Source organism: Homalodisca vitripennis, chromosome 6, assembly GCF_021130785.1.
Source record: "Homalodisca vitripennis isolate AUS2020 chromosome 6, UT_GWSS_2.1, whole genome shotgun sequence".
In the NCBI taxonomy this organism is placed as follows: Eukaryota; Metazoa; Arthropoda; class Insecta; order Hemiptera; family Cicadellidae; genus Homalodisca; species Homalodisca vitripennis.
In genome coordinates, this window is record NC_060212.1 from 30,388,482 (window position 1) to 30,416,413 (window position 27,932).

Genomic DNA, 27,932 nt, shown 5'->3' on the forward strand with positions numbered 1-27,932 from the left:
TATTAGTTTCGGCTACCCATGAACCGCTACGTTTAACCAATTTGATGAATATAAAGCCAAAATAAAACAAAATGAATAAAAAATAAGCCAGTCGCAGATATCCGACGAAGCTGTAGAAAAACTAAACAAATATAACAAATTTAGAGGTTACAAATAACTGCATTTGTAAAAGCAGAACAATTTTATGAAATAAAACGGAAAGCCAGAAAAAAGCAAAATCTCCTAAAGTAATTCGCATTGCAATGGATTTCTAGAAAGATCTTCCGACACCTAATTTGAGCATCAATGAAGTGTATTATACCGACAGTTGTCATGTTACCTGTTTAGCATACATGAATTACCAAATAAAAACCATTATTTTTTATATGTGAAGAAACTGTTTCCAAAAAAGGATCAAACGAGGTTACAATCATGCCACCATTATCAAACACATTTAGTGAATCCTCAAGTTTCTCATCAGAAAATATTTTGTGGCTCCTGTGGTGGACAAAACAAAAACTATTGTGTCTTGAAATATTTGTATGCTGCTGTCCATCACTTGGACTTTTTAGAATCTGTTACCATAATCTACCTAGTACAAGGACATTCGTATTTAGAATTTGACAGGAATATGGCACTTATAAATACGAAGGCTCTGTGTGAATTACCTAAAGATTGGTGTGATGAAATAAGAAAAGCTTTTATAAAGCCAAAACCTTTTAATGTAGTAAACTGCACTGAAGATACGTTTTGTTCTTGGAATGAACATTTAAAGCATTATTTTGCGAAGGACTACCCACACGTCCAATACGTGTTCTTCAAGTAAATAAAGAGAAACTTGGAGTCTTCTTTCATCTAATTTGTTTTCTGGAGGATGTATATCAAGTAAGATCTTCGGAACAAAACAAAAAAGGGAAAAAACAGAAGAAAGTAAAAAAATTCCATACCTCCATACTATGAAGGACATCCTTAGCCAATGTATAATAAATCTTTACCAATCAGTGCTGAACAATTTAAATATTTAATTCATCTCAAACGTTTTTGTGGCCTTGCAGCTATGTCTTTTATTGAGAAACTAAACAACACTACAAAAGAGAGTCTGCTGATAATCTGGTACAGACAGTGAGAACGAGTAAAAGTGTTTTCTTATGATGTCTGTACGTAGTCATACACCTCTTAGAAACTTCTTACCTCTCCGGAAGTTTCCATTTAGTGTTAAAATGAACTTTTTTGTTGTCATAGGCCTACTTTCTAATTTTGTCAATAGCTGAAGCCTATTAAACTAACGATAATAAACTAATTTATCGTTGAAAATAATTATGTTCTCAATTGGATGGTGTTAGAAGTGAATATTGATCTATTGAATGTATACAGGTTAGGCACTTCTACACAAAAAAGAGAGACTACATCGACAATTTCTCCCACAAGTGCTAATTGTTTATTGTAAAATCATTACAACGAACTCACATTTGATAATAATCAAACATCGAGCTGATTCATGTTAAACATCGACAATTCATGCCAAAATTTGGACATTGACTGCAAATGCCAAGACTGTTTTAGAAATATCATTCAATACCCTACTAAGTCCAAAAACAAAGCTGTAAGATTTATAATTATTCTTATTTTATATTAAATTAAAAATTGGGCATGAAATCCTATTTGGGGACAGTGAAAATAAAAATGAAACATTTTATGTGTTCAAATAAATTTTATTTTCAGGATTAAACAACACTAAACAAGATATTTACAGGAAAAGTTACTTCTTAGAAACTAAACATGTACAATGTATTAAAATAGTACAATATTTTCAGAATTTTCATCTTAAGTGGTATTTGATCAAAATTATCTTAAAACTACTGAGTCTTATATTCTGGCAACGCGGGTTCCTGTGATTCAAGTCCAAGAGACTCCTCTAACTGACAGGTAACAGATGATTCATACATATAGCAGTATATATATTTGATTTATACTTTTTAATGATTAGGTATATATATTAGTATTATCACACAATTCAAGGAGAAAGCAAACACAGTAAGAAAACTATATTATCTTCATTCTCGAACGACATTGACAAAAACCATTAAACTACATTTTTTTATATTATAACTGAAGAAAGATCAATTATAGTTTTTTAAGTTTCTAGAAATCTTTGAAAGGATAATTCTTAATTAATATTATTTTTAGTGGTCTATGACAGAAAATAATATCGTACAGTATAACAGTGCGGAAAAATTAAGGCAAGTTAAAAACTAAAAACTACTTATAAACTAGTGGATTCCGAAATAGGTGAATTGGGTATGGAATTATTTGAAGATAACTCTTTTTCATGTTCCCCTGGAATGGAAGGTAATGGTCTGTTGTGAACAGAAGCGTTTCTGATCTTCTCTGTTCTTGAGGCAATCTCTTTTGACGAACTGGGGACAGAACCTCTCCGGTATTCCTCGGTCGAGGTCAGATGTGCCGGCCTCGGCGGTAGAGCTGGTGGGTGCGGAGTCAGACATTCTGCAGACACCTTTCTTGGACTGGAGGAAAGCATATTTGCAAATTCGATGTCTGGTGCGGAATTTGCGAGCCTTCTGGTAATTGAGGAACTAAAAGGGATTTCAACATGGCCTGAGGAGAGAGTCCTCGAACAGGCCGTTGGAGGTCCTCTGAGGTCGGTGGAGCTGCGGAAATCCTCCCCCTCGGAAGTCCGTCGTGCTCCGTTCAAAGAGGAATTTCTCCTGGAGTCCATCACCTGGGAGTTGCTGGTGGCTGAGGATCGCTTACTGCGCACTAGCCCAGGGGGCGGTGCCTTCAACCTGGTGCGACCAGTCAGTTCCCCTCCACTGTAGAGGATCAGGGGCTCTCTCTCGTAGTAGCGAACCATCTCATCCACGGACTGGAAAGTCTGAAACATAGACACCTTAGATATAACGATTTTCTACCTTTAACTAATGGGAACAAGTCTGATGAAACCTTTACTCTCACATAAAATTCTTACGAAACATCCAGTCGTAAAAATTGGTCAAAGCAATGTGCCGAATTTCATTACCATAAACCCTTACACTTTTTGTACAAATATTCCGTAGTCTTACTGTAATGTAGGATTTGAGTCGTAAAAACTGCTATTCATTTTTTTAATCATGTGATATTTTAGTCAAAGAATTGATTTCATTACAATATACAGCAGATCGGTTTAATCAATAATTGCAACTAATGTATTGACCGTATTACAATTCCTAGGATAACTGTATTGTTCCTTTTAATTTTGCTCCTTGTAGCTGCAAATAATCAACCTGATGGCAATCTTCTGATCTGCTAGTTGTATAACATAAAGGGGTAAGCAGAGTAGATAAGTTTTATTGCACTGAGGTAGCTTTCCGTTACAATGCATAGATGGTTTCCATTTCCCACTCTAGTTGGAGCAACCTCTACCACAGATTGAGTTTCCCCAAAATCAGCTTTGAGAAGGGCTATTTGATAAACACAGATACACATAATTACTACTGTTGGGTAGTATTTGTTCAAGATCCTGACTTGGGAAAGTCACGTTCTTTCTAAAGAGGTTAGTTCTCACCGTAAAATAATAACAGTGTCAATATAAATGTTTGATGAATTTTGTTCACCATTTCTTGATTCTTCTTGGATCCGAGAGCCAGGAGGCCATCGTCCCGCTGGCGGATGAGGATGTTGTAGGGACGGTTCTGGTACCAGAGAGTGAGGGTTAGTGACTTGGTAGAGGCAGATGGGCGAATAACGAAACAGCCAACGCCTCCTGGAACATAAACATACTATCGATCAACTATGTAAAGGGTATTCAGAAAAGGGTGTCATAAACGTATGTGGCTAATAGTACTCATGGAAGTAAAAAATTCATATAAAACATAAGCCGTGAAATGTCTTATTAAGCCGCTAGCCACCACATTGTTTATTTATAAAATACATCAAATTATTCTGATAAAACAATGATGTTGAAATCACCACTTCTTTGCCTTGCGAGAGATATTTGTTCAAAGCAGTTTAGGTCATTAGAAATAAATTATCAGTAAATAAGGGACCTTTAAAATGAAGTACACCTTGACCTACCTTATACAATTGAAAATCTTTCAAAAATTACCCCTAACCCCCCAAAAGTGCCATTTTTAAGTATGTTTGGGTATTAAATTATATTTCTGCATTATTTCAGATCAAGATATGGGAGTTTTAGCAAAAACGAAGAAGGTAGGTTTCTTGTTTCTGCTTGTTTAACATTACGGGTGGTTGCCTCACCCTGTATTTAGAGGGCGTCGAGAAAAGTGTCTGGCTGATAGTACTCACGACTTCAAAAAGATTTCATATTTTATGGGTCGATTATGTAGTGTAGCCGCTAGCAGCAATTTAAAAAAATAAAGAATTATCTTTAGAACTAGTAAAGCTAAAGATACAAAAATACGCACATAGGTTATGAAAAGTAAGACATGTAGTTTCTAACAAAAACTAAACAAAATGAGTTTAAACCTAAACATGAAAGTTGTGTTAAAGTGCTAAAATCATGATTTTAATTATAGTAGAATTCCGTGGTTTAAAGTGTATTATTGACGATGAATGATTTGACAGTATAGTATAGGTTAATTATGCCGTCAGCCCTATAGTGTTAATCATCAGCCTTACTAATTAATAAGTACGTCATACGTCATGAGTAAGAATTAAGGCGAAACGTGCTGAGAGTAGTTCTAAACTGAGCCGCTACGGAGCAGTACCAAAAAGAATCAACCATCATTCTTACAAGTTACAACCGAGTTCAAAATATGTAAAAAAAAACTGATTTGTTTTTAACTAATACATGAAAGTGAAAATGTTATAACCTTACATTGGTTAAAACCTTATAATACTATGCTCTCCAGTGAAATAGAAAATCATCATTAGTGACGTGTCTTGGTCCCATTTATCACAGAAGTTGTTAATTAGTACATGCTAAATTTGTAAATAGTTTTACTGGGTATATACATTAAGTTCTATGTTCTTGAAATCAGCTTTCGAATTTTAAAAAACTAGTTAATAATTGATGGAAAACAGAAAATGAAATTTTCCTACAAAGGTGCTGCCACCTATCGGATATATTTCGTAACATTTTCTGTTATACTATGATCTCTCTTATGCCTTAACAAATCTGGTCACTCAAGGGACAGTTCGACCATTTTTAGTAGTGCCATGAAAACCCGTGAGGTAGCACTTCTATTAGAGAGGGTCTATAACCATTCGGGCCACGGATCAAATTTTCGGACATAACAGTTCAACTAAACTATTAATTATGAAATCTTCTGAGAATATAAACCATCCAGTACTACAAGCGGTTTCTATTATACTTGAAACTCCTCGACGAATGTGCCATCCAGCGGCGAACGTTAAGCTGCGTCCACACTATGTCGATCGACACCATTCCACTTTGTCGATCGACAATGTCCAACAAGTGTGGACGTGTCGCCCGACTTTATCGAACCATGTCGTGTCGAGTCGAACCGAACCCGAATCAGGTCGGTCCGGATCAAAGGCAGTCGAGTCGAAACCAGCAGTGTGGACGTGTCGCTTCGACTTCAGTTCGACTTTTCACAAAAATGAATTTTAGTGACGAAGAAGTTATAACTTTTATTCTTATGTATCGGGATCGGAGTTACCTTATGGAACGCCAGTGACCCGAATCACAAAAATAAACATAAAAGACATGACGGACTTATGGAAATGGCAGTGTCGTTCGGTATTGAGAAACAAGAAGTGGAAAAGAAGATAAAAAATTTACAAAGTCAATTTGCCAGGGAAGGAAGAAAGAAATAGATTCGAAGAAGACAGGTTCGGGTGCTGAAGATACCTACAAAAAAACAAATGGTTTGCTTACAAAAGCCTCATGTTTTTATTGGATAAAAACAAACCGAGAGACACACAGGATTCAGAGGTAATTTGAAATCTATAACTGATAATAATATTAAATTTAATTTCAGACATTTTTAGGACTAAGTTGTAAAAAAAATCACCGAAATGGAAAACTACTGCTGAAAATATATATTATAATTTTTTTCGATTAATCTTTGGTGCAATCATATTTAACAGATTTTCGAAATCTGAAATTATCATTCGAAAAAAAATTTTGAATCCGGCATTACATCGGTACTCCAAATTGAGCTCGTCTACATCATCCAGTAGTAAATCTTTAATGAACTCCTCAGTGCTGTACTTTCTTCTTCCTCGAACAAGGCTAGGTCGTACCCAAAACCTCCTTGGGCGGCGACGACGGTCCAGCTGGTTAGCAACTGTGGCAATGATAATTGCAGTAGTAGCCGCCACAGCATCTTCTTCATCACTCATTTTTTTAGTTATAAGTAAATTAAAACTACTTCACTAATCTACGAGATGAATGTCGCTCGACACTTCCACATGTACTGGCCAATGTGGACAGGCCGAAAGTCGAACGTGTCGATCGACAATATCGGTCGACATTGGACGCAGCTTTAGAAACTCGCGCCATTAGTGACCGACAAGCAGCGGCGTCAAGCGGAGAGTCGTAGAACTAGTGAAGCGCGCGAAGTTTAAAACTATTCTCAAACAGAAGGTTTCATAACCAAGCGCTAAACATACAGTAGTATATTCTGTACTGTAATAGAGACTAACCGTCACGCACCAGATCCTGGGCTGTCCGACGATCCATTTCACAGTACCAAGGCTTGTTCTCTATGCTCTCCACTGAAAGAGAAAATCATCATTAGTGACGTGTCCTGGTCCCAGTTATCACAGAAGTTTTTTAAATGTTTTATTTAGTTAATAGCACTATTATTAACGGCAATCAGCCAGTTTTAAATTAATTATACTACGACAAGATGACGTACTTGTAGATGAGCACGAAAAAGATAATAATATACATGGAGTAACAGGATTACATACCAATAACCGATTGACAGCAGAGATTCTGTTCCACATCCATAACAGAATAACAACAAAAGTAGCCTAAGTTAATACAAGAAAGATAACAGCAGGCATAGAATTAACCTAAATATTATCAAATACCTATGTGGGTAAATAACTTAAATAAACAAGTACAGTGCTTAAGTTAGAGATTGATCGAAATTGTAAACAACAATATCCAAGTTTTGATAGGATAAATATCAACAACAACTAAAATCTAAGGTATATAGTGACCCATTTCATACAATAAGCATAAAGCAATGTAATAATCATTATAGAACATGCGATACAATCTAAATAAAATAAATATAACAAAAATAACTACTTTCTGGAATAAGCGCAAGTTTTATTACTAGCGTAAGCCTGGATTATACAAAACTAGTATAATCAAAGATAATAAAACTCAGGTGCGACGCAATTTCCAAGCCCAACAAATCTAGCCAGAGGATTGTAGTACAGAAAGTCAAAGTTTTGTAGCATGATATTTGCGACCTAGAAGATCATGGTTTCTGGCGTTTGTCGGAACTCTGTAATCAATCTAATCCTTAATCCTGTAACTGCCCGATATGTCCTTTAACTACTACTATCATCTGAGAATTCTGGTTCATACCGTTTCGAAAAATTGTTTACACGATAAAAATCCTGAGATATTTCAGTCTTGCTATGGAGAGCTATATTCAGTTATTTATTATTATTATTAACATAATAAGTTAGTTATTATAGTTAACATAATATGTTTAACTACAACTCGCTAAACCAATAATGCACATCCGCAGGTGAGTGAATGTGCGGAGCTGTATCGTGATTGGCTGACCTTAACAAATTATTGACCAATCTGATTTGTGTGGCGTCTTTAACCCGAGCTGCCTAATTTTTTTTATAATCTAATGCTGCCTTCTTTGTGGAATTCATTTTTCTTTATTTCATACCAGAATGGTTTTATCACTATTTTCTGCTAGGGCTGAATTTTTATTCTATGTTTTGTGTGCCTAAAGTCTTGCCTTCGTAGTTTTCTGTAGTCCACTAATTTCTTATATCACCAGAGCAGATAAGGCACTGAAAGAATTGAATGTTACTGTGAAATGACAGTACTTTAGTTTTAATCCATAAAAATAATTTTTAACTTTGAAAACTTTTACCTCATTAGTTTTTTGGACTTAAAATCATACAAAATGTCTAATTTACAAGATTTCATTAATACGTGGCGAAGAAAATTCAATATATAAAAAGAATTAACTAAAGTTGAGGATATTTTCATAATCACATACGAAAATTTATTGATAAACTGAACATAAGATATTTCATTCCTCATATTTCTTCGATTAAAAATACAACGGCATAAACCAAAATGGAACTTAGGCATAATCTATACAGACTAAATGCTCTAGTCTTGTAGCTATAGTTTATTTTAGACGTTAAATCTTTTTTTAATTTGTTAACGAAAATTTTGTTAATAATTTTAATTAATTCCCTTATTTTAATTTATATTTTTGAGTGTTATTGATATAGTGCAGACTTATGAACTCGTTTTCCCACACACAGGCTGATGACCATCTTGGGATAATTTCTTTAAAGATATTCTTTATGTATTTTAATTACTCTGTATGTAAATTTTGGAAATAAATGCAATCAATCAATCTCGTTTAGTAAAATTGGACTCTTCTTCCACTGTCTTTGTCATGAGGCGTTTGTGGGTTATCATTTGTTTCTGGAGTCGAAAATAAGCTGGCAAGTTTAGGAATTATGCCATGCCAAATTGTTTAAAGGAATTTTCCCCAACAGAAGAAGGTGTTGATTGTTGATTATCTGAATTCTAGAGAATGGCTTCGGATGACAGTTGGCTGTAAGCTATTAGTCATATAATTGTATTATTACATATGAATTTCAATTAATTAATGCACCACTCAATCGGTATTGTTTCTATTTAATTAACTAAAAGTCGGTTTTCGAAATGGATCAATTCATTTTTATAATACTCAGCTCAGAAGTAACTTAGTAGACACTATATTATTATTTTTATTACAAGTCGCACTTTAGCAATAAAAAAGAACTTCCGAATAATTAAAAATGCATAATTTTTCAAATAATAGAAATCCAATTTTAACTGTTTATTTCTTTGAAAAGCTTAAACTGCAGGGTTTTTATTTCCTTTGAGAATCTTACTGTTTTCAGCCATTCAGTACTCATTCAACAAAGTGAGAGTGAGTAGTTTTAAAACCTCCGAAATTAAGCTACAGAATTATTTAAGAAATAGTTCCATTTTATTGTCCATGATTGTAACTTTGGGAAATGTCTGATTGGATTACTTCCGTGCCGATGTTCAACTCAATTAAAATGAGTTTGTTCAGGACACATTCGAATGCCACTTCACCATCATCAGCTTGGCATATGACGTTTTTATTAATGTTCATTATGTCGTCAGGTGAATTAATTGAGAATGGTGGAACATAAGTAATCTTGTAGTTTATGTAATGGTAGTCGTTTACAATGCCCAACTCATTCCGGTTCTGTTTCAATGTATATAGTAATAAGCACAAACATCTCACAATTGAAAAGAGCGAAATAAATATTTCATCTTGTTCAGTTTCATGTTGTTTTATTGCGTTAATAATTAATTGATTTTGCTGCCCTACTAAATAAATCGTACTGAAGTACTAACGTCGTCTACTAAGACGCTCTAACGCCTTCATAATGTGGTAACGCTTTAGTACATACATATAAGCGCAGTGAAAGATATGAATTTTCCGAAGGCGCTAATAAAGTTTGGCTAACTTTGGCGAAAAATGGGACTTCCATCAATGGAACAGTTTGAAATCTAGAGTGCATGAACTGTTTTAAGATTTTATAACCCAATTATTCCATGTAATAATTAAAATAATTTATATGCTATTCAAAGAAGCCATAAACCACTTTGTAACCCTGAGAGTAAGTTAGGAGTAAAATACAATTATATTATTTTGAACGTAAGTTTTTATAAAGATTTCAAGTGTATTTTCTTCTTTATAAAAATCTTTTCATCTTTATAAAGATGAGCAAGTGGATTAATAAGGGCAAGCAATAAACAGTATTGTTGTTTCCAAGCTTTATTTTAAGGTTAATTTATTTTTGCAAGTTATAAATCAAGTATGTTAGAGCAATCATGCATTCATGCACTCAGTTAATTTTACAAAAGAGGTCAAATTCTTGGTTGATTTCAATATCCACGTTTTTCCCGTCGTATTAATTTATAAACCATTAAGCCATCGACCATTGTAGTGAACTTTGTTATACGAAACAAGGATTTCCACTAATTAAAATATCCGTTTAAGCGGTTAAGATATAATAATATTATTGGAACTATATTTAATACAATACACATTGTTCTGCAGAATTTAGTTATTATTTCCAGTTATTCTTTTCTTTTATCGCCCGAAGTGCCAAGTGGCTCCGATCAAAGACCTCTTTGATGGCCAGGGGTACTTCCGACCTCAGATAACGTTGGAAGATCTAGGACGTGATCTGAGGTCGGGAAAGTACCGATCGGAAATGCCCCTCACTATCAGTGTAAGCTTCACGCTACACTTCTAGCGGAAAAACATTCCTCGAGATAGTACCAAAATTCAAGCTTAGATCACGTGAGCGCTCATAAAGTTTATCTTTAACTTTGGTACTAATAGTAACATATTTATGATAGCGTAATCTAAACCTACATATATCGCGTTATAATAATTAGTAGATATGGCCAGAGTACCCAAAATAATAATCTTATTAAGTGGTGAATTTAAATGTTTTATAATTGTCTATATAAATATATTTAAACGAATATTCTAGAAACCTACACGCTGTTTAATACTTGCTGATTATTCCAAACTCTCAGGTAGCGTTGACGCTTGACTCTTTTTCAAAATATGTAATTAATAAAAAACATATTCCAGTTTTATTATTAAAAACAATGTAAGCAAGATCTTTCACTGTGAAACGGAATAAGTTATTTTGTTTTCGAACACGTTTAGGCTTATGGTGACAAATGTTTTTATGACACGAATGTTAATCTGGCTCTAAATTACAAATAGTTTTGTAACATTTCACGAAAATTTCGTTTGAATAATTTGAAATATACTTGATAATGCTACTCAAAAGGTGAATTGTGCTACTTTTATGTACGGGAGTCTACAATACTAGGAGGTTTACGAGACGTAAAAAATGAAAACATCATTGGCAAAACACATTTGAAAACCCAGAACCAAGGAAAGTAAGATTCATACAGTTTGATTTAGACTTTTAGCCACTTTAGTATTTATTGACTAATCAGGCCCCGGTGTAGAATCATTACAACACGAAGTGACTACGACATTCCTGAAGTGCCTTATGAGTAAAGAGGTTATGAGTAATGACTTTATTTTTAGTACACGCATAATTTAAGTAAATAAATAATATACAACAATAATTAATTATTGAAGTCAAGACATTCCAATAAAAAACCATATCAATTTAAATGATCATAAAAACTAAAACTATGACGGTGTTACTTGATTCCTAGAGACAAATTCCTAGATTTGGTTGAAGGTGTGGGGTTTCAGGGGTGTGGAATAAGCAATTGACGAGTTAGGACCTACGAGAATTAACGCATAAGAAATACACCCTATTAACCTAATAAAACTATATTTAATTTAATACTTCCTCCAGAAATTATTACAATGAGTCATTTTCTGACTAATCGATCCAGAATCTCAGAACTGATCTTCAGTCTGCTACGGTAAATGTTCTCTGTCCATAACAAAATTCACCAAAATTGACTAAGCACTGAAGCCACGAAACCCCACTTACGTCGCTACTTGCTAAAGCATTTAGTATTTTAAAATCCTCTTACTAAGTTCTGTTGCGAATAGTTTAGCCAACTGGATAGGTAAGCGTTTAGAAGGGTCCTTAAACACACTGCATAGACGTACTTAATCTGAACACATTTCTCGCTGAAAAACCAAACCTACCTTAAGAGTTTGTTGTGAAATGAAATGAAAAAGTTTTTTTTATAGGAGCGAAGTTAGGGCTTAAAATAAATCTCTGCAACTTACCTGTAGAATGCCCCTATTTTGCTTAGAACAACGGAAGACTCACCCAGCTTGGCGAGTTGCTCGGGCAGGATCTGCCAGTCCTGACTGCCAGCGGGGCCCACGTCGTCGTACCGCAACCGTATACTCCGCAGTTTGTACACCAACCCTCGTTTACAGACGGCAGCACAGTCCGCCAGGTCCTCTCCAACCCTCCTCGCGAGATTCTGGGCCAGCGAGCCCACCAGGCGCAGGTAGGCTCCCATGCATCTCCCCTCCTGTAACATTCACAGCTAGACGTTATACTCTGACCGAAGAACCGTGACTCCTGAAGTGTTACGGACCCTAGTCGTTGTAGCCTTCCTACATTATGTCTTTTCTCTACTACTACAAGGCAGGATTACTCCACACCATGTGCCGCGCAACTGACTTCACTGAGGTTGTATCCAAAATTTTAGGTGTACAGATGCATGTGTTATTATCACATGTTAAAACGTAATATGCCTGTATTCATTTTATTCATAAATGTATTTATTCTGCGATTTTCTCGTTGCCATCAAGGGTACTCATAAGACCAATGTAAAAATGTTCACTAACGCTCAGCAAAAGCCCATGGGATACATGCACCATTATCGAACTCAATGTTGACTACATCGAAATGACTTTAGGTCTGCTCTTTTTCGAGATACCGTATCGAACAAAGAGACATACAGAAACGCAATTGTTGCCAACCACTCGAATAATAGGCTTCGCTAACGCTCAGCAAATTATCGTATGTTATCGTTTATGTTGCTACTAATACAAAAATAAGTCAGAGACAGAAGGAAGATTACTAACTAGATCATAGATTATCTAGGTCATGATCGTGTCCCGGTGGTAAAATGATGATGGGGAAATTCCGTGCTTTTCTCTAGAAATATGATAGCTAGGTTAATTTTGAGAAACCCTGTTGACAGCTGTAATACATACGGCACCGTCTCCTCGGTCAGCAGCTTGAGTCACGAACAAGGAAGAGCTATGGTTGTGAGGTCATCGTGCTGATACTGTAGAATGTGCTGAGAGAAGCACAGACCGGCTGACGCACATCCGTTCCTCAGCACGTCCGTATATTCCGGAAAATTTTGTGAACTTGCGGCTCAAGAGATAATGACCTCTAGTAACACTAGTCTAGTAGTGTCCCTTGCCGAAAGATATTGAAGTTCAGATTTTCTTTACATAAGTAACTTTTACGTTGATATGTAAAAACAGTATAGTTTTGAAGTTCCTGGTATAAGAAGAAGAATAGTAACAATTTCTGGCCTCATCCAAAATAGATTCTAATTGTATTTAGAATTTTACTTTTACTCAGATGGTAAGAGCGGTTTGAACATAAATTCAAATTCAAAACGTTTATTTATTTTCTGTTTACAATACCGAGCATCAAAACATTTGGAACGTTGATGTGTTATGCTATATAATATCAATTGTAACAAGTCACTTATTTAAAAAATTGAAACAAAACCTACCCATAAAACTTAATATATTTGTGGCTGTGAGTGAAATAAACTTTATATTACACTGGGTATGCTCTTTAAAATTCCTTAACCGTGTAGTAGGCCTGGTCTAGGAGATGGTGTTTGAGGAAACTTTGAATATTTGTCTTTATAATTTTGAATTTTAAGATGTGGCTGAAGCTTTTGTTGTAGTACAGTTTCATCAGCTGACTGACAAAACAGTTTTACCTAGTGTTTTCTAGTCCGCTATTTTCTTCGAATTGTTTGTTCAAAAGTTTTATTTAAGTGTTTTTAATTATTGTTTTTAACTTTTTTACCGTGTTTAGATTGTATTTGTTTGATTAATTCACAAGATTCGTTCACACAAGAAATTTGATGTTCAATTCAAATATTGTAAACAAAGGGCTTAACCTAAAATGTTTTAAACCTACTCCTACCGCTATGACAGAGCCAGCCAGGCTAATGAATTGTTCCCGCTCGGACAAAGTTCGACGTTAGACATGAATGAAATGCTAACTGTTCTCTTCCCGATAACAACAACGACTTCGTGAATCCAAAAAAGCGACATATTACTAAAACTGCAAATGCTTCTCCACCTCCTAAGAAGTACTACCTCGATGTGAGTGAGATTCATTCAAAAAAACCGATTCAAGATACTTGAACCAAACCCATACCAATGTTGCAGATTCATAGCTACTGTCTTCCTTCCTCACAACAAGGACATGAAATGGAACAAGGATCTCCTGATGATATAAAGAAAAATAAATCACGATCTAAGATCCCACTCCAATATTTTTGCGTGACGTAAATAACCACCAAGAAATAATAAAAGATATTAAGTGTAATGTAATATCAAGTTTCACAACTGAAATCAAAGCTAAATCACGATCAAGATAAACCTAACAGAAATAAATGACTACAGGAAACTAACTAACTTTTATGAAACAAATCAAGTAAAGTTTTTCACGTTTAAACCTTCCCAGGACAAAAACCTTGAAGTGATCATTCGTAATGTTCCCTACTCTCTAACTGACGAAGAAATCAATCAAGAGTTATGTGACATGGGTTACCCGACCATTAAAGTATCAAGATTGTTCAACAAAAACAAAAGTCCAATGCCACTCTGTTTTGTAGAGCTGGAGAATTCGGAAAGTGGTCGTGATATTATGAACCTTGAACAATTGTTTCACGCCATAGTTAAAGTGGAAATTAAAAGGAAGTCAAAAAAACATCCCACAGTGTCTGAGATGCCAAGACTTTGGTCACACAAAAAAACTTCTGCAAACTGGACCCTCGCTGTGTGCGGTGCTCGGGATCCCATCTCTATTCAGACTGCCCGGTCAGTAAAGAAACCAAACCAGTGTGTGTTAACTGCGGCGAGGAACATACTTCAAATTACAGGAGGTGTAAATACTACCAGGGCATCAAGCAGAAATTGACCGGTCGCAAGAAATCCTCCATAGGGAACGACCAAGAATCTCGTCCACAAGTTACAACGACACGACCCGAAAACTCAACAAACCTAGGGAAAACTCAACCAAAATCATCTCCACCTCGATCTCCGTTGAATATGAACTCCCCCAGCTATGCTGAGGTGGCTCATCCGTCGTACATTCCTTCAACTGCAAAATCCGTAGGAGGATCCACAATCTCTGGAAGCAGGTAACATCTCAGGTCTTGACGAAATAATAAGCAATGTAGTAAAAATACTCATACCCAGTTGAAAAAGGTTATTCAGCAGGTTATTGCTTCTTTCTTTAAAAATGCCCGTGGACTAACAATCAGGCCCCAACTCTCTTTAAAAACTTAATTGTTCTCAATTGGAATGCCAATGGCTTGAAAGACAAAAAACATCTCTTTACAGATTTCCTAGTAAGACATAATATAGATGTTGCATGTGTCACTGAAACTCACTTCCTGCCCAATGATAAATTTTAAAATAAGTGGCTATTCTATTTACAGACAGGACGAGTGGCTCCTCATGCCTCTGGGGGGTGTCGCAATTTTGATCAAAAGAAACATAAAACACCACGAATTTCTTTGCTCCCCAGTTACAAAGTTTAGAAGCTGTTTCCATAAAAATATTTTTACAAAATGGACTCAACTTTTCATTAGTATCAGCATACTTACCTCCTAACAAACGTTTTGTTGATGAAGATTTTAATAGGATTCTCTATAATAATAGTCCTACTATTTTAATGGGAGATCTAAACAGTAAAAACACTTTATGGGGATGTCGCACTAATAACCCAAAGGGTAATAAATTGAATGACTACTTGATGCGTACAACTATTAATATATCTGCTCCTGTAGAACCCAACATTTTATCCGTGGCAGAGAAACCAGCAACCTGACATATTAGATATTGTTTTGTTTAATAATTTCAATGAAACCGATAGTACAGCAAACCTTATGCGAGTTAAGTCTGACCACTTACCAGTAATTGTAACTTTTTCAATTAAACCCGATTTTACCAATCCTCCATTGAAACTAATAAATGGTAAAGTTGACTGGGCTGTATTTCATAACGAATTAGAAAAACTAATATTATCTTGCCGAATTGTTTACAGTCTTTCGAAGATATTGACAACTGTGTACTACAATTCACTGAGCTGATTAAAAATTCGGTTAAAAAAGCAGTCGCAAAACAATCACAAACCATTGTTTTGTCCTAATCGCCCTCCGCAAAGAATTCTTAATTTAATTAAAGAAAAACATGTTTTTAGGAGACGGTGGCAGAGACACAGGCATCCAGAAGATCGCATGCAGCTTAACAGGCTCATCAGGAAAATAAAATCAGAATTAGATATTTTCAAAATTAATGACTATCAGAAATATTTGAGTGAAATAAACCCAGGCGATAGTTCAATGTGGCTGGCAACCAAAAGAATTCTCAGAAACGCCTTCTACGATCCCTCCCCTTCAACAAGGCCAGGAGACGTACCAGAGTGACTCTGAAAAATGTGAGGTTTTTGCGAATTATTTTGAAAATGCTTTTTTCCCCTAACCCTACTGTTAATTTGCAAACTGAAGATGAAGTCAACAGGTTTTTAAATAGCACAATCTTATCTGCTGAGCTTCCCACTCAGTATATCTCAACATCTGAAATTAGAAATGTTATCCAATACCTACCGTTGAGGAAAGCTCCTGGGTATGACTTGATAACAAACTTAATATTAAAGGAACTCCGCCAACAGCCCATCAGCTATTAAAAACTTTATTTAATGCATGCCTACACGTTGGTTTACTTTCCTAAATCCTGGAAACATGCTGAAGTTATTGTTATCCACAAGCCCGGTAAGCTGTTAGAAAATCCCTCTAGTTACAGACCCATCAGCCTACTACCCACTCTGGCAAAAGTATTTGAAAAGCTAATACAGAAGAGGGACTATGCAGATTCATTGAAGATGCTCAATGTATTCCTCCCCACCAATTCGGTTTTAGGGCAAAACATTCTACTACGCAGCAACTTGCGAGGTTAACACAAACAATAGTGCAAGGGTTTGAAAATAAAAGACACTCTGCTGCTTTGTTTCTGGATGTTGCTCAGGCCTTTGACAAAGTATGGCACAAAGGCCTTCTGTATAAGCTATTTCAAACTGGACTTCCAAATTACTTGCAAAACATCATCGAATCATTTTTAGAAAAACCGGACTTTTTCAGTAAAAATAAATTCTACTCATTCCACTGTTCGACAGATCCGGGCTGGTGTGCCACAAGGCTCAATTTTAGGACCTATCCTGTTTAATATGTTCATGCATGACCTACCCATTCCAGCTCATTCTACGCTTGCTCTTTTCGCTGATGACACTGCCTTGATTTCCCAACATCAAGACATTGACACAGCAGTTGACATGCTTCAGACTGATACAGACCTACTGTTGGATTGGTTCGTTAATGGAAAATCGCACTTAACCCTCTAAAATGTGAAGCGAAAATATTTTCGCTAAGAAAATTCAATCCCTTAAGGAATATAAAAATTCAAGATAACATCATACCATGGAATGAAAATGACAGAAACTGTTAAATATTTGGGTGTCTTATTAGACTCTAAACTTACTTATAAACAGCACATAAATTCAAAATTAAATCAAGCAAACACAAAGATTGGCACAAAATGTAACCCAATTATCAATAGAAGATCATCTCTTAAAACTTAAATGCGCTCTTTTAATCTACCAAGGAATATTCAGACCCCTCTTAACTTATGCTTGTCCAGTTTTGGGGTCCTTGCCTCCATAAATCAAAAATGAACCAAACTTCAAGTATTCCAAAACAAGTTTTTGAGAATAGCAACAAAATTCTCCATGGTTTGTTAAGAAACCGACAGATTCATAATGAATTAGAAATTCCGACCATCTGTGACTACATCCGAAAACTAAGTGCTACATTTCTAGAAACTCTGGACCAATCAACAGGTGCTGTCCATTTTAACATTGGCCAAAGAACTGTCAACAGAAGACTGAAAGCACGTCTTGTTCAAGACATTTTATTTTAATTTGAAACTTACATTGTTTGTCAAGTACTAATTTTTATTGTTATTTTCTGTTAACTGTATTATGTTATAGGGTGTCTCCATTGGAGCAAACCCACTAATGTTAATATTTCTATATGTTCTTCTGTTCTCTATGATTCAAACTTCTGTGTATAATTATTTACTTGTAGTAATTGAACCAGAAATAAAGCTTTGAAAAAAAAAAAAAAAAAAAAAAAAAAAAAAAAAAGCTTAGTAGTAAACTCCAGCTCCGTATAAGGTTAGTAGGTGGACTTGATACAGCTGGGGATCAGCTGTTTCAGCTGATAGTTATGTTCATGGAGGAGTTTATTGAATTTCGTTAGATATTTTGTATACAGGCAGAGATTTTATAAATAAATAGGGAAGCCAAAGTCAAAATTCTAAAAGGGCTAAAAAGGCTTTGCAGGATTGCCTGTATTTAAGCTGAAACATTGTAATAAGTCTGTTTTGAATTAATGAAAATCTTATTACTGTCCACCGAGTTTCCCCACTACGTCACTTCATATCTCAGTTGCGAATAGACATAGGCGTAGTAATTCATAAAGTCGTAGCTTAGTTCATAGAGTCTCAGCATTTATGACTTGGGAATAATCCTAATCGCAAAGAAAGCAGAGCTTCATTTTGTAGCCACTACTGCTACATGAGTCTTCAACTTCAAGGTAGTCTTCCACCAAGATCCCCAAGAACCTCACCGATGACACCAAAGGAACACCTATATTTTTGGGTGCATAAATCTGGTTTCATTTCATGGAGTTGACCCTTTTCTCTGTTTGGGATCATAGTTTTCTCGGTGCCGTTGGAAAGGGTAAAACGGTAAAGGATCTTATTTTACCAGGCAAAGTTAGGGCTAAGAAGCCCTCTCTAACACTTAACTTGGGGACCAACGGCATAAAGGTGACGTTTGAACCACTTTACCACCAACGGGCAGGCGGGCTGCTTGCATGGACACAATTGCTCAGCGTTCATCCACCCAAGCAGCAGCCACGCTCGACGCTGCTTGATTCGGTTATCTTACGATAAGAGCTGTACCCACTACACTGCACCACTGCTTGATTCGGTTATTAATCGCCATACCCGATACACTGTGCTATTGGCACGTCTAATCAAGACTTAATTTAAAGTATTGACTAAAATGACTTGACTCTCCCCCCTTTTGGTAAAGTAGGGGATGACCTGTAAATCCATCATATACGTATTCAGGGGTTGTTATTGTATGTTATAATTGTAAGAGACGACGATTACTAAGAAGCTACACATTTCATCCGAGCTAGCGACTGCGACCGAAGCACTTTTTTCAGTGCCATCGATTTTGTATTGTACAGACTCCCCCCCCCCCACCTTATGATTTTCGCACAGGCTGATGGCCCATGAGGGGATAGTAAAATGCAACCCTAAATAAAGTCTATAATGTCCGATGTATAAGCGAATAAACGTTAATATAAATAAATAATATAAGTAAATATAATATAAATTATTTTATGGAATTTTTGTATTTTTGGAGTTAAAAAATGCGAGATTAGACAATTTTATTTTAAATTCCAAGAGGAAAATATATCTGACGGAGTTGTCAATCTTTACATTTATTCGCTTTATGTTATAACATTTAAGACTAAATTGTACCAAAATGCACCCGTCAAGTTATTAAAACGGATTTGCGTAACTGTTGACGTACCTTAAGAAGTCCTACACCTTAAAAATATTCGAAATTTAACAAACATAATAAATTATACTTATCTCACGTAAATATTACAGGTTGTTTAGTACAAACCACAATTCCATCTAACCCGTCATTGTGCTTGGTTCTTTCCCTTTGTTTCTTTATCCTCCCTGGTTTGTACCTGTGACGATTGGAAAGTTTCATTAAGTGGTTGGCAATGGAAACAAGTATAGTTTTACAATGAAGTGAAAATCTAGGAACGTCTAGTTTAGAAATTTGGCATTATACAAAGTGTTTTAAACACGTGGGATAATATTTTGGACTACGGTTTAGTGGGTGAAAATAAAAAATGATCCTCTAACACTATGGTCTGTTTCGCTTCGTTAAACATGTGTTTTTATGTGTGTTTTTCTATGTCTCTGAAATAAAAACACATTTCTATCAGTGTATGCTATATTATTGTAAATATAATAACTAAAAAGTAAATCTATATAATTAGAGAATGTAAAATGTTATTTATGATTTAAAACAAATACACGGACACGGTACTATACGTTTGTTTTAGCTAGTATAACGTTCGTGAATGAGTATAAAATGTTACCTTTTGTTCTTTTATATCCTTATTGTTGAATACCTGTCGTCTCGAAACTATAATCGGTTCATCAATAGGTCATAAAGCTCGCCACTTCAAAATTCAAAAGATTAAAAGATACAAAAATGCTATACGTATATCTACGCAGTAACATTATAAATAAAAGTAAACATTTGTCGTCAAACACAAATTGGTAAATGAGTCGACACTAAGTAACGGAAAAAATCTAGTATTTTCTTGAAAATCGATACAGTAATCGAACACAAGCCGGGCTAGTTTAGGTAGAGGTCTAAATTGGAAGGTATTAAAAGGGTTAAAAAATATGAAATCATATTACTTAAGTGTAATAACTGCCACACACCTAAAATAATACACTGTTCAACGCAGTACTGGACTCTGGTAGAAAGGAAAATTGTCTTTTACAAATTTACAATACTCCCGTATCGTTACTGACGATAAAAACATTAATAATTTCATAAATCCTGTACTTTAATATGATGTAACTCTGCTATATTGAATTCTAAATCATTCGGAGGGATTTTGCCTACAAAATTACGATAAACCGTTATAATGGGGTACCCATTGATCCGACAGTAAGTATGGACAGAAGGAGTGAGTTATCGCATAGACGAACGGACTTCAATTTGACCTTCAGACCCCAAAATCAATAGAGTTCTTCCTTGGCCAAAAAAGAACCTATGTAATAAGTTTCAAGTTTCTATGACCTTTATATTAAGATTTATCGCATAAACGGGCAGACGGACATGTAGATGATGAACGGCCATTGGACTTTTCATCCCCAAAATCAGTAATGATCTTCCTCGGTATAAGGGAGACCTATGTACTAAGTTTCAAGTCTCTATAACTTTTCTATCAACAGTTATTAAACAGACGGAAAGACCACTAAGCAGTGTAGTGGGTACAGCTCTTATCGCAAGATAACCGAATCAAGCAACGTCGAGCGTGGCTGTTGCTTGGATGGGTGACCGCTGAGCGACTCTGTCCTTGCGAGCAGCTCGGCTGCCCAGGCGTTGGTGGTGGTTCGGAAGTCACCTTTAAGCCGTTGGTCCCCAGGTTAAGTGTTGGCTTTAGCAGTAACTTCGCCTGGTAAAATATTACATCCCTTACTTGCTAAATGGCACGGCTTCAATAAGGCCCTTTTGGATACTTAATAAATGAGAAAATTGTAAACATTTGACTAGCAGCTTTGGTTGCATTACGGGTAACAATGGTTGTATACAGGAAAACGCGTAATAAACAACTATAAAAGAAACAATGATCGTGAATCATGAACATCAGTGGACCTTGAATTAGTCAATCGTGTCTATAATAATTTCTTTCTTTATTTCTCTTTCTTTCTTTTACATTTTACATATATATGTATACACAATTCATTCATAATACCAGTCTGTCCTTGATTACAAACTTAAGACTATAGTTTAAAATTAGACAAATAACAAATAAAATAGATACACTATGTACATTAACCAATAGTTTTGTATGAAAGAGAAAGAGAAATCTCCAAGGCTTAGCCTGATTGGAGAATTACACATTCAATTTACATTGTAAAAGCGGTAGCAGAAAGTTATTACAAAATAATCAAAGAAACAAAATTTATTAAATAATCTAAACTCAGATACAGTTGGTACACCACAAGCTTAAAATTACATCTTGTTATAGGCTAAATTGGTTACAGAATTAAAGATCTATTTGTAGAGAATAATAAACAGGAATAGAAAAGGAACAATGTTTAATTTCGAAAGTACAAAATAAAAGCTTTGTGTGAACATAAATTATAGTTCTTCTTGTGTATTAGTTACCATCACGATGGGTGAATTTATTTGTGGGTCTAGTTAATGTAATAAAAGGCCTAAAATGTAACAGAGTGCGCCTCGGGTATTTCATACATTTTGTTTTACCTTTTCAAATTACGATGCGTTCCGACAAAACGTTTATTTTGGAACACAGATTGGAAACCTGGTATACTAACTGTGCATGTGTTAATTCTACAAAACGGTCCAGTCAAAGGGGTGTTCCTAAACTAAACTTTTATAATAGTTAGTTTTCCGTGCCGTGTTCGAAACACTACTTGTCGCGTAACAGGCTTCACTAAGGGAGCATGAACAATTGATTATAGTTCATTTTATTTTGATAGTTAGGCTATAATTGTTAATATTTAACATGTTAAAATGTCATGTAATTGTACTCAGCTTGTTTACAAATTTATTTCTTCTGCCAGTTTCTCTCTACCATCATCGTTACCTTTTCCCCCAATGTAAACATATTTGCATTTAAAGTAAAACATTTAGGTACCTTTGTAAGCAATTTACAGAATGTACTTGAGTTATATCTTCAGATTGACATGTGTTTTACTCATTTATGACTTTTTCAAATAAATATAATGAAAGAAAACAGCATATTTTATTTTGTAGCGAAATAAAAATAGTTTTATTAATAAAATGTAGACACAGACAATGTTTACATTTTAATTTCTAGCCTTTTTTTATTATTGCCAAATAACAAAATTTTCCAAATTTCCTACTTTAAGTACTATTAATTTTAAGTCGAGTGATAAAACACAATTATTTAGTTTTTGTATTCAGGGAAGTTATATTCAAAAATTATAAATTTAAAATAACAGAAAATATTTTCTAATCCAAATCGATTGCAACACCTAAACCCTTACATATGACTCGCGATTTGTTAAAAGGGCATTAGTCCATTTTTTTGAGAAATTCACTTTTTCACTGTTTTGCATTCTTCAGACATAGATTCATCTAACTGTGTTAGAAAGGCACAAATCCACCACATAGCATAAGCTACAGAGCTTGTTTGGTATTGAAAGTTTTGTTAAAAGGGCACTAGTCCGGGACTTGTGCCCCTTTAACAAAACGTTTGTTTGCAGCACTGTCTCCAGCTGTGTTGTTTAGTTTGTGTCTCAGCTGTTTCCTATTCCCAGATTGTTGTTCCAGACTAACCTTCTGCATTTTAAGGTTATAACTTGCTTTTGTTGTCAAATTCTTTGTGTTTAACATGTCAAATGACGGTTTTCCTGTTTTGAATGACGAAGTTGAAATTAATTGAAAATAATATTTCAAAGAAGAGGAAATATGATCCTGAATCCTACAAGAGGAACATCATAAAATGTTCCATTTTGAAAGGAAAGGCATACACAAACCACAAAGGAAACTTTGTGAATGAAAAACGTCCAAAGATTTCGGTCTTGTGAAAAGGCAACTTAAGAAATATGACAGACTCTTCACCCCCTATGAAAGTGGAGCAAATTGTTAAAAGCAGCATACCAGGAAAGTTTTTGGTTAAGAAAGTGAACTGTGATGAAATATTGGATTTCAAAAACTGGTGGGGCAAGCATTACAAACTCCGCACAGTTTCTGATTGAGACGAAAAACTTGAAAAGAGAGAGTAGGGTTTGCTTTGGTATTAGTAAACTATACCACTTTGTGTATAGGTCAGACTTAAAAGTGTACATCACGGCCTAGTCCACAATTAATGGCCTAGACAAGCAAACATTTTTCATGTCTGCTCAATCAGGTACGCCTTCAGCTCCAACCAGACTTGCATACCAGGGAGGGAAAATTCCCTTGAAGGAAGCCAAGGCCAATGACATCAAGAAAGCTCTTCAGTATGTCCCATTGGAACAGCTGAAGAAGAAGATTTGAGTACCAGAGGTTGAGACCTTATAACACATTAAAAAGTGACCAACTAATACTATGGCTCAAAAATATTTTCTCAAATCAAATTAAATGTTTATTTTGTTAATTTGACTAATTTATAATCCAAATGCTATACCAAACTACTAATGTAAGCAATAAAAGCATAAGTTTGATCAGAAATTGTTTATTTTTTATCCTTTTTTAGTGCATTTTGTTAAAAGGGCACAAGTCCATAGTTTTAAATAATTTAAAAAGTAATATAAATGAACAAAAAACACCATATCTATTATTGTTTCAGTAATTAAAAATAGTAATAAACTAAATATAACTAAAAAAATATGAAAGATAAAGTAAATATTTTCCAAACAAAATGGTTTTTTTGTTAATTCCTGAAAGTTTTACCAAATGGACTAGGGCCCTTTTAACAAATCACGATTCATATGTGTTTACTTTGATTGCAACACTTTAACCCTTACAAATGTGTTTACTTTGATTGCAACACCTTAACATTTACACTTGTGTTTACTTTGATTGCAACACCTTAACACTTACACTTGTGTTTACTTTGATTGCAGCACTTTAACACTTACAACTGTGTTTACTTTGATTGCAAAACCTTAACACTTACAACTGTGTTTACTTTATTTGCAACACCTTAACACTAACAACTGTGTTTACTTTGATTGCAACACTTTAACACTTACACCTGTGTTTACTTTGATTGCAACACCTTAACACTTACAACTTTGTTTACTTTGATTGCAACACCTTAACACTAACACCTGTGTTTACTTTGATTGCAGTACTTTAACACTTACAACTGTGTTTACTTCCATTGCAACACCTTAACACTTACAACTGTGTTTACTTTGATTGCAACACTTTAACACTTACAACTGTGTTTACTTTGATTGCAACACTTTAACACTTACAACTGTGTTTACTTTGATTGCAACACTTTAACACTTACAACTGTGTTTACTTTGATTGCAACACTTTAACACTTACAACTGTGTTTACTTTGATTGCAACACTTTAACACTTACAACTGTGTTTACTTTGATTGCAACACTTTAACACTAACAACTGTGTTTACTTTGATTGCAACACTTTAACACTTACAACTGTGTTTACTTTGATTGCAACACTTTAACACTTACAACTGTGTTTACTTTGATTGCAACACTTTAACACTAACAACTGTGTTTACTTTGATTGCAACACTTTAACACTTACAACTGTGTTTACTTTGATTGCAACACTTTAACACTTACAACTGTGTTTACTTTGATTGCAACACCTTAACACTTACAACTGTGTTTACTTTGATTGCAACATCGAGTAAATAATTGTAATTCTGAAACAACTAATTCTGTTGCTTGATTTGAACAAATGATTTTAAAGTACAAATGTGACTGAAAGCAATTTTAATAGCCTGTTTTAATTTAAGTTCTTTTTTATTTTTCTCAGGCAGTTTTTGCTTTGAGGCAACGTATTCCCCATTAGACCCTAACGTTTTTGCTATTTAACGTTCACATTTTGACATCAATGTAACTGTATGTGACTAAAATTTCAACTTTGTAGATCACTTGAGATAATCACTTTTATAAAAATCAACACCGTAGATGCACGTGTATAGCATGCCTGTATAGTTGACAATATATAATTAATTTTACATTTGTAATGGTTTAGAATACAATAATTAATTTAAAATAATTATAATTTTGTATTTTACCTCCCTAAAATTAAAGTCATGTGGTGTAGGGTACTTATTTGTAACTGGAGGGCATAATTCCAGTGTATTTTCAAACTCAGTATCATAAGGAAAATATTACAAATCTTAAAATTAATTCCATAATCGAATTAACATATTAATCTACCTGAAAATGTAAGCTCAGAAGTTAAGAACAGTTGAATTTTTGTTTTGAATTAAATGTTTTTCTTAATATATATAGATATGACAAAGACGTAGCCAGCGAGGGGTCTAAGGGGTCCGGACACCCCTCCCAAATGTTCAAAATGTCAATTACTCTTTTAGTAAACGATTATTATTAAAATAATTCAGTATTACTGGCATGTACTGCTGAAAGATCGATCCCAACAAACAAACGGGCCAAGAACGTTTTAAGGAACAAAATGAGGCCTTACTCTCTGTCCACTAAGGGAAAATACCAGTTGTTTGGACTCCTCCCGAAATGTTTTCCTGGTTACGTTCTTGAGATGACTCCAATGAACAAAAAGTTATTACAAAGTGTTTTGTGCTTTGGGAATAAAAAGTAAAATACAAAAAAATCCCCTTGTGACTTTGGTTAAGTTGCAGCCATTTGTTAGAAATTCAGTCACAAAACATGGCATTAAAACATGTTCCGTGAATTAGTAAATCTTCTTATTTAATTTGGAATAGGAGTAATCACTGGATAAACCAAAACTATTTTTCTCCTCAAAATGGGGGTGGGGATTTTAAAATAACCCCCCACTTTACAAAAATGGGGGAGAGGGGTTTAGACAAAACCACCGATATAAAGAAAGCCAATGTCTAAAATTGATAAAATTTGATCGAAGGTAAAATTATAACTTCAATGAAACGGAATTTTGGATTGTGTGGACTTATAAATCTCTAATTTCAACTTTTACTTTTCCTTAATCAATATGTTCAAAATGAGGTGGTAAGCAATGGTAAACAAATTCTGTTAAAAATTATTTGCTTTCCCTAGAAATCCCTATTAATTTTCAAATTTTGTTTTCGCTATAACTAAAATAGCTATTCGCTCACATTTTCTCACAGGAGATTTGATAGTACCTCAAATGAGTTAAGTTGAGATGTTTGGATTTTGGTATATGCGGTGTATAATTAACAATACAATTAAAAATTGGGGAAGTAAACGACATAATAGCATAGAGTCTGTAGTAGTACAAGATAGAACAAAAACATTTTTTGGCACATTTTAGATTAGTAAACGTACACTTAAAGTGATTTGCATTGCAAGATAAAATTAATAGTGACGTTTTAGTCTTTCCAATATTCAGTAATAATGTAACGTGTACTATTATAATGATGTGTATGTAATTAATATTCAGTAAGAAAATGAAAAATATAATTTTCTCCGAGTCCCTTTCTGATGCCCAAAAAAGGTTGGCAACAATCGTGGTACCGACTAAATAAAATGGAATATTAATTTGCTACTTCTTATTTACGTGAAGTTTTTATTTGATAAGTTATAGGTCTTTTATTTTCAAATGATGCTTGTTGTAAATTGTTTCGCGCAGTAGAGAATTACTATGATTAGGCTAGACTAATCTATATTACTGTTTTAAAATACCAAATACGAATTTTATTACTGATGTGACAGAAAATACCTGGTAATTTAGATGAACAGAAGTGGACGCACCAGAGCAGTGTGCAAGTGTAGTACATACTGTCAGCGCACACAGCGCTCGCACGTTCACACGCACGCCCGCCAGCACCCGCGCACTGCACACATCTGTACCCCACTCTTTAACAGTTTAATTATTCTCTGCCGAACAGAAAAAGTACCAGTTTTTGGACCCAGACGAGTTTTCGGGCCAGATGTGCATCTTCCCACTTCCCAAACTGACATTGCTCGTTCCACTCGCTGCAACTTGTTGGCTAAAATTTACTAATGCTGGCATTCCAATTTAAAAAGTACTTTTTTTTTATAGCTATGATGGGAAGGGTTGGTTTAATTGTTCGCCTGATGTGACAATAAGAATACCTCTCCACCTAGATTATGCTATATTTTGTAGTACAGGTGTCTCTGATGTCAAAACGATGTTGAGCGCAAACAACCATTTCTCCCGAGCATTCAAAATTCAGAAGCAAGCGATTCGCATAATCGCAAAAATGAAATTCCGGGAATCGTGCAAAGAAGCATTCAAAACGTTGTAACTGTTGACTCTGCCTTGTCTCTACATTCTTGAGATAAGCTCATTTTGTTTGTCCAAATTTGCATTAACCCGGGGTCGTGACATACACGAGTATGAGACAAGAGGCAGAGACGCCTACCGAACTGGAAGACACAGGACGGGGGTTTACGAACACTTGCCCTCCCAGGCAG

At 34.9% G+C, this 27,932-nt stretch overlaps 1 protein-coding gene across 1 annotated transcript; it reads right to left on the minus strand.

Annotated features, from left to right (window-relative positions):
• Positions 1-1,670: 1,670 nt before the first annotated feature.
• On the minus strand, positions 1,671-27,330 carry LOC124364179. Its single transcript, XM_046819463.1, has 5 exons — positions 27,214-27,330; positions 11,992-12,202; positions 6,607-6,678; positions 3,591-3,739; positions 1,671-2,872 (listed from the first exon to the last, which is right to left on the minus strand). The coding sequence occupies exons 2-5, from the start codon at positions 12,188-12,190 to the stop codon at positions 2,243-2,245; spliced, it is 1,050 nt and encodes a 349-aa protein (XP_046675419.1). The 5' UTR covers positions 12,191-12,202; positions 27,214-27,330; the 3' UTR covers positions 1,671-2,242.
• Between the last annotated feature and the right edge of the window lie 602 nt (positions 27,331-27,932).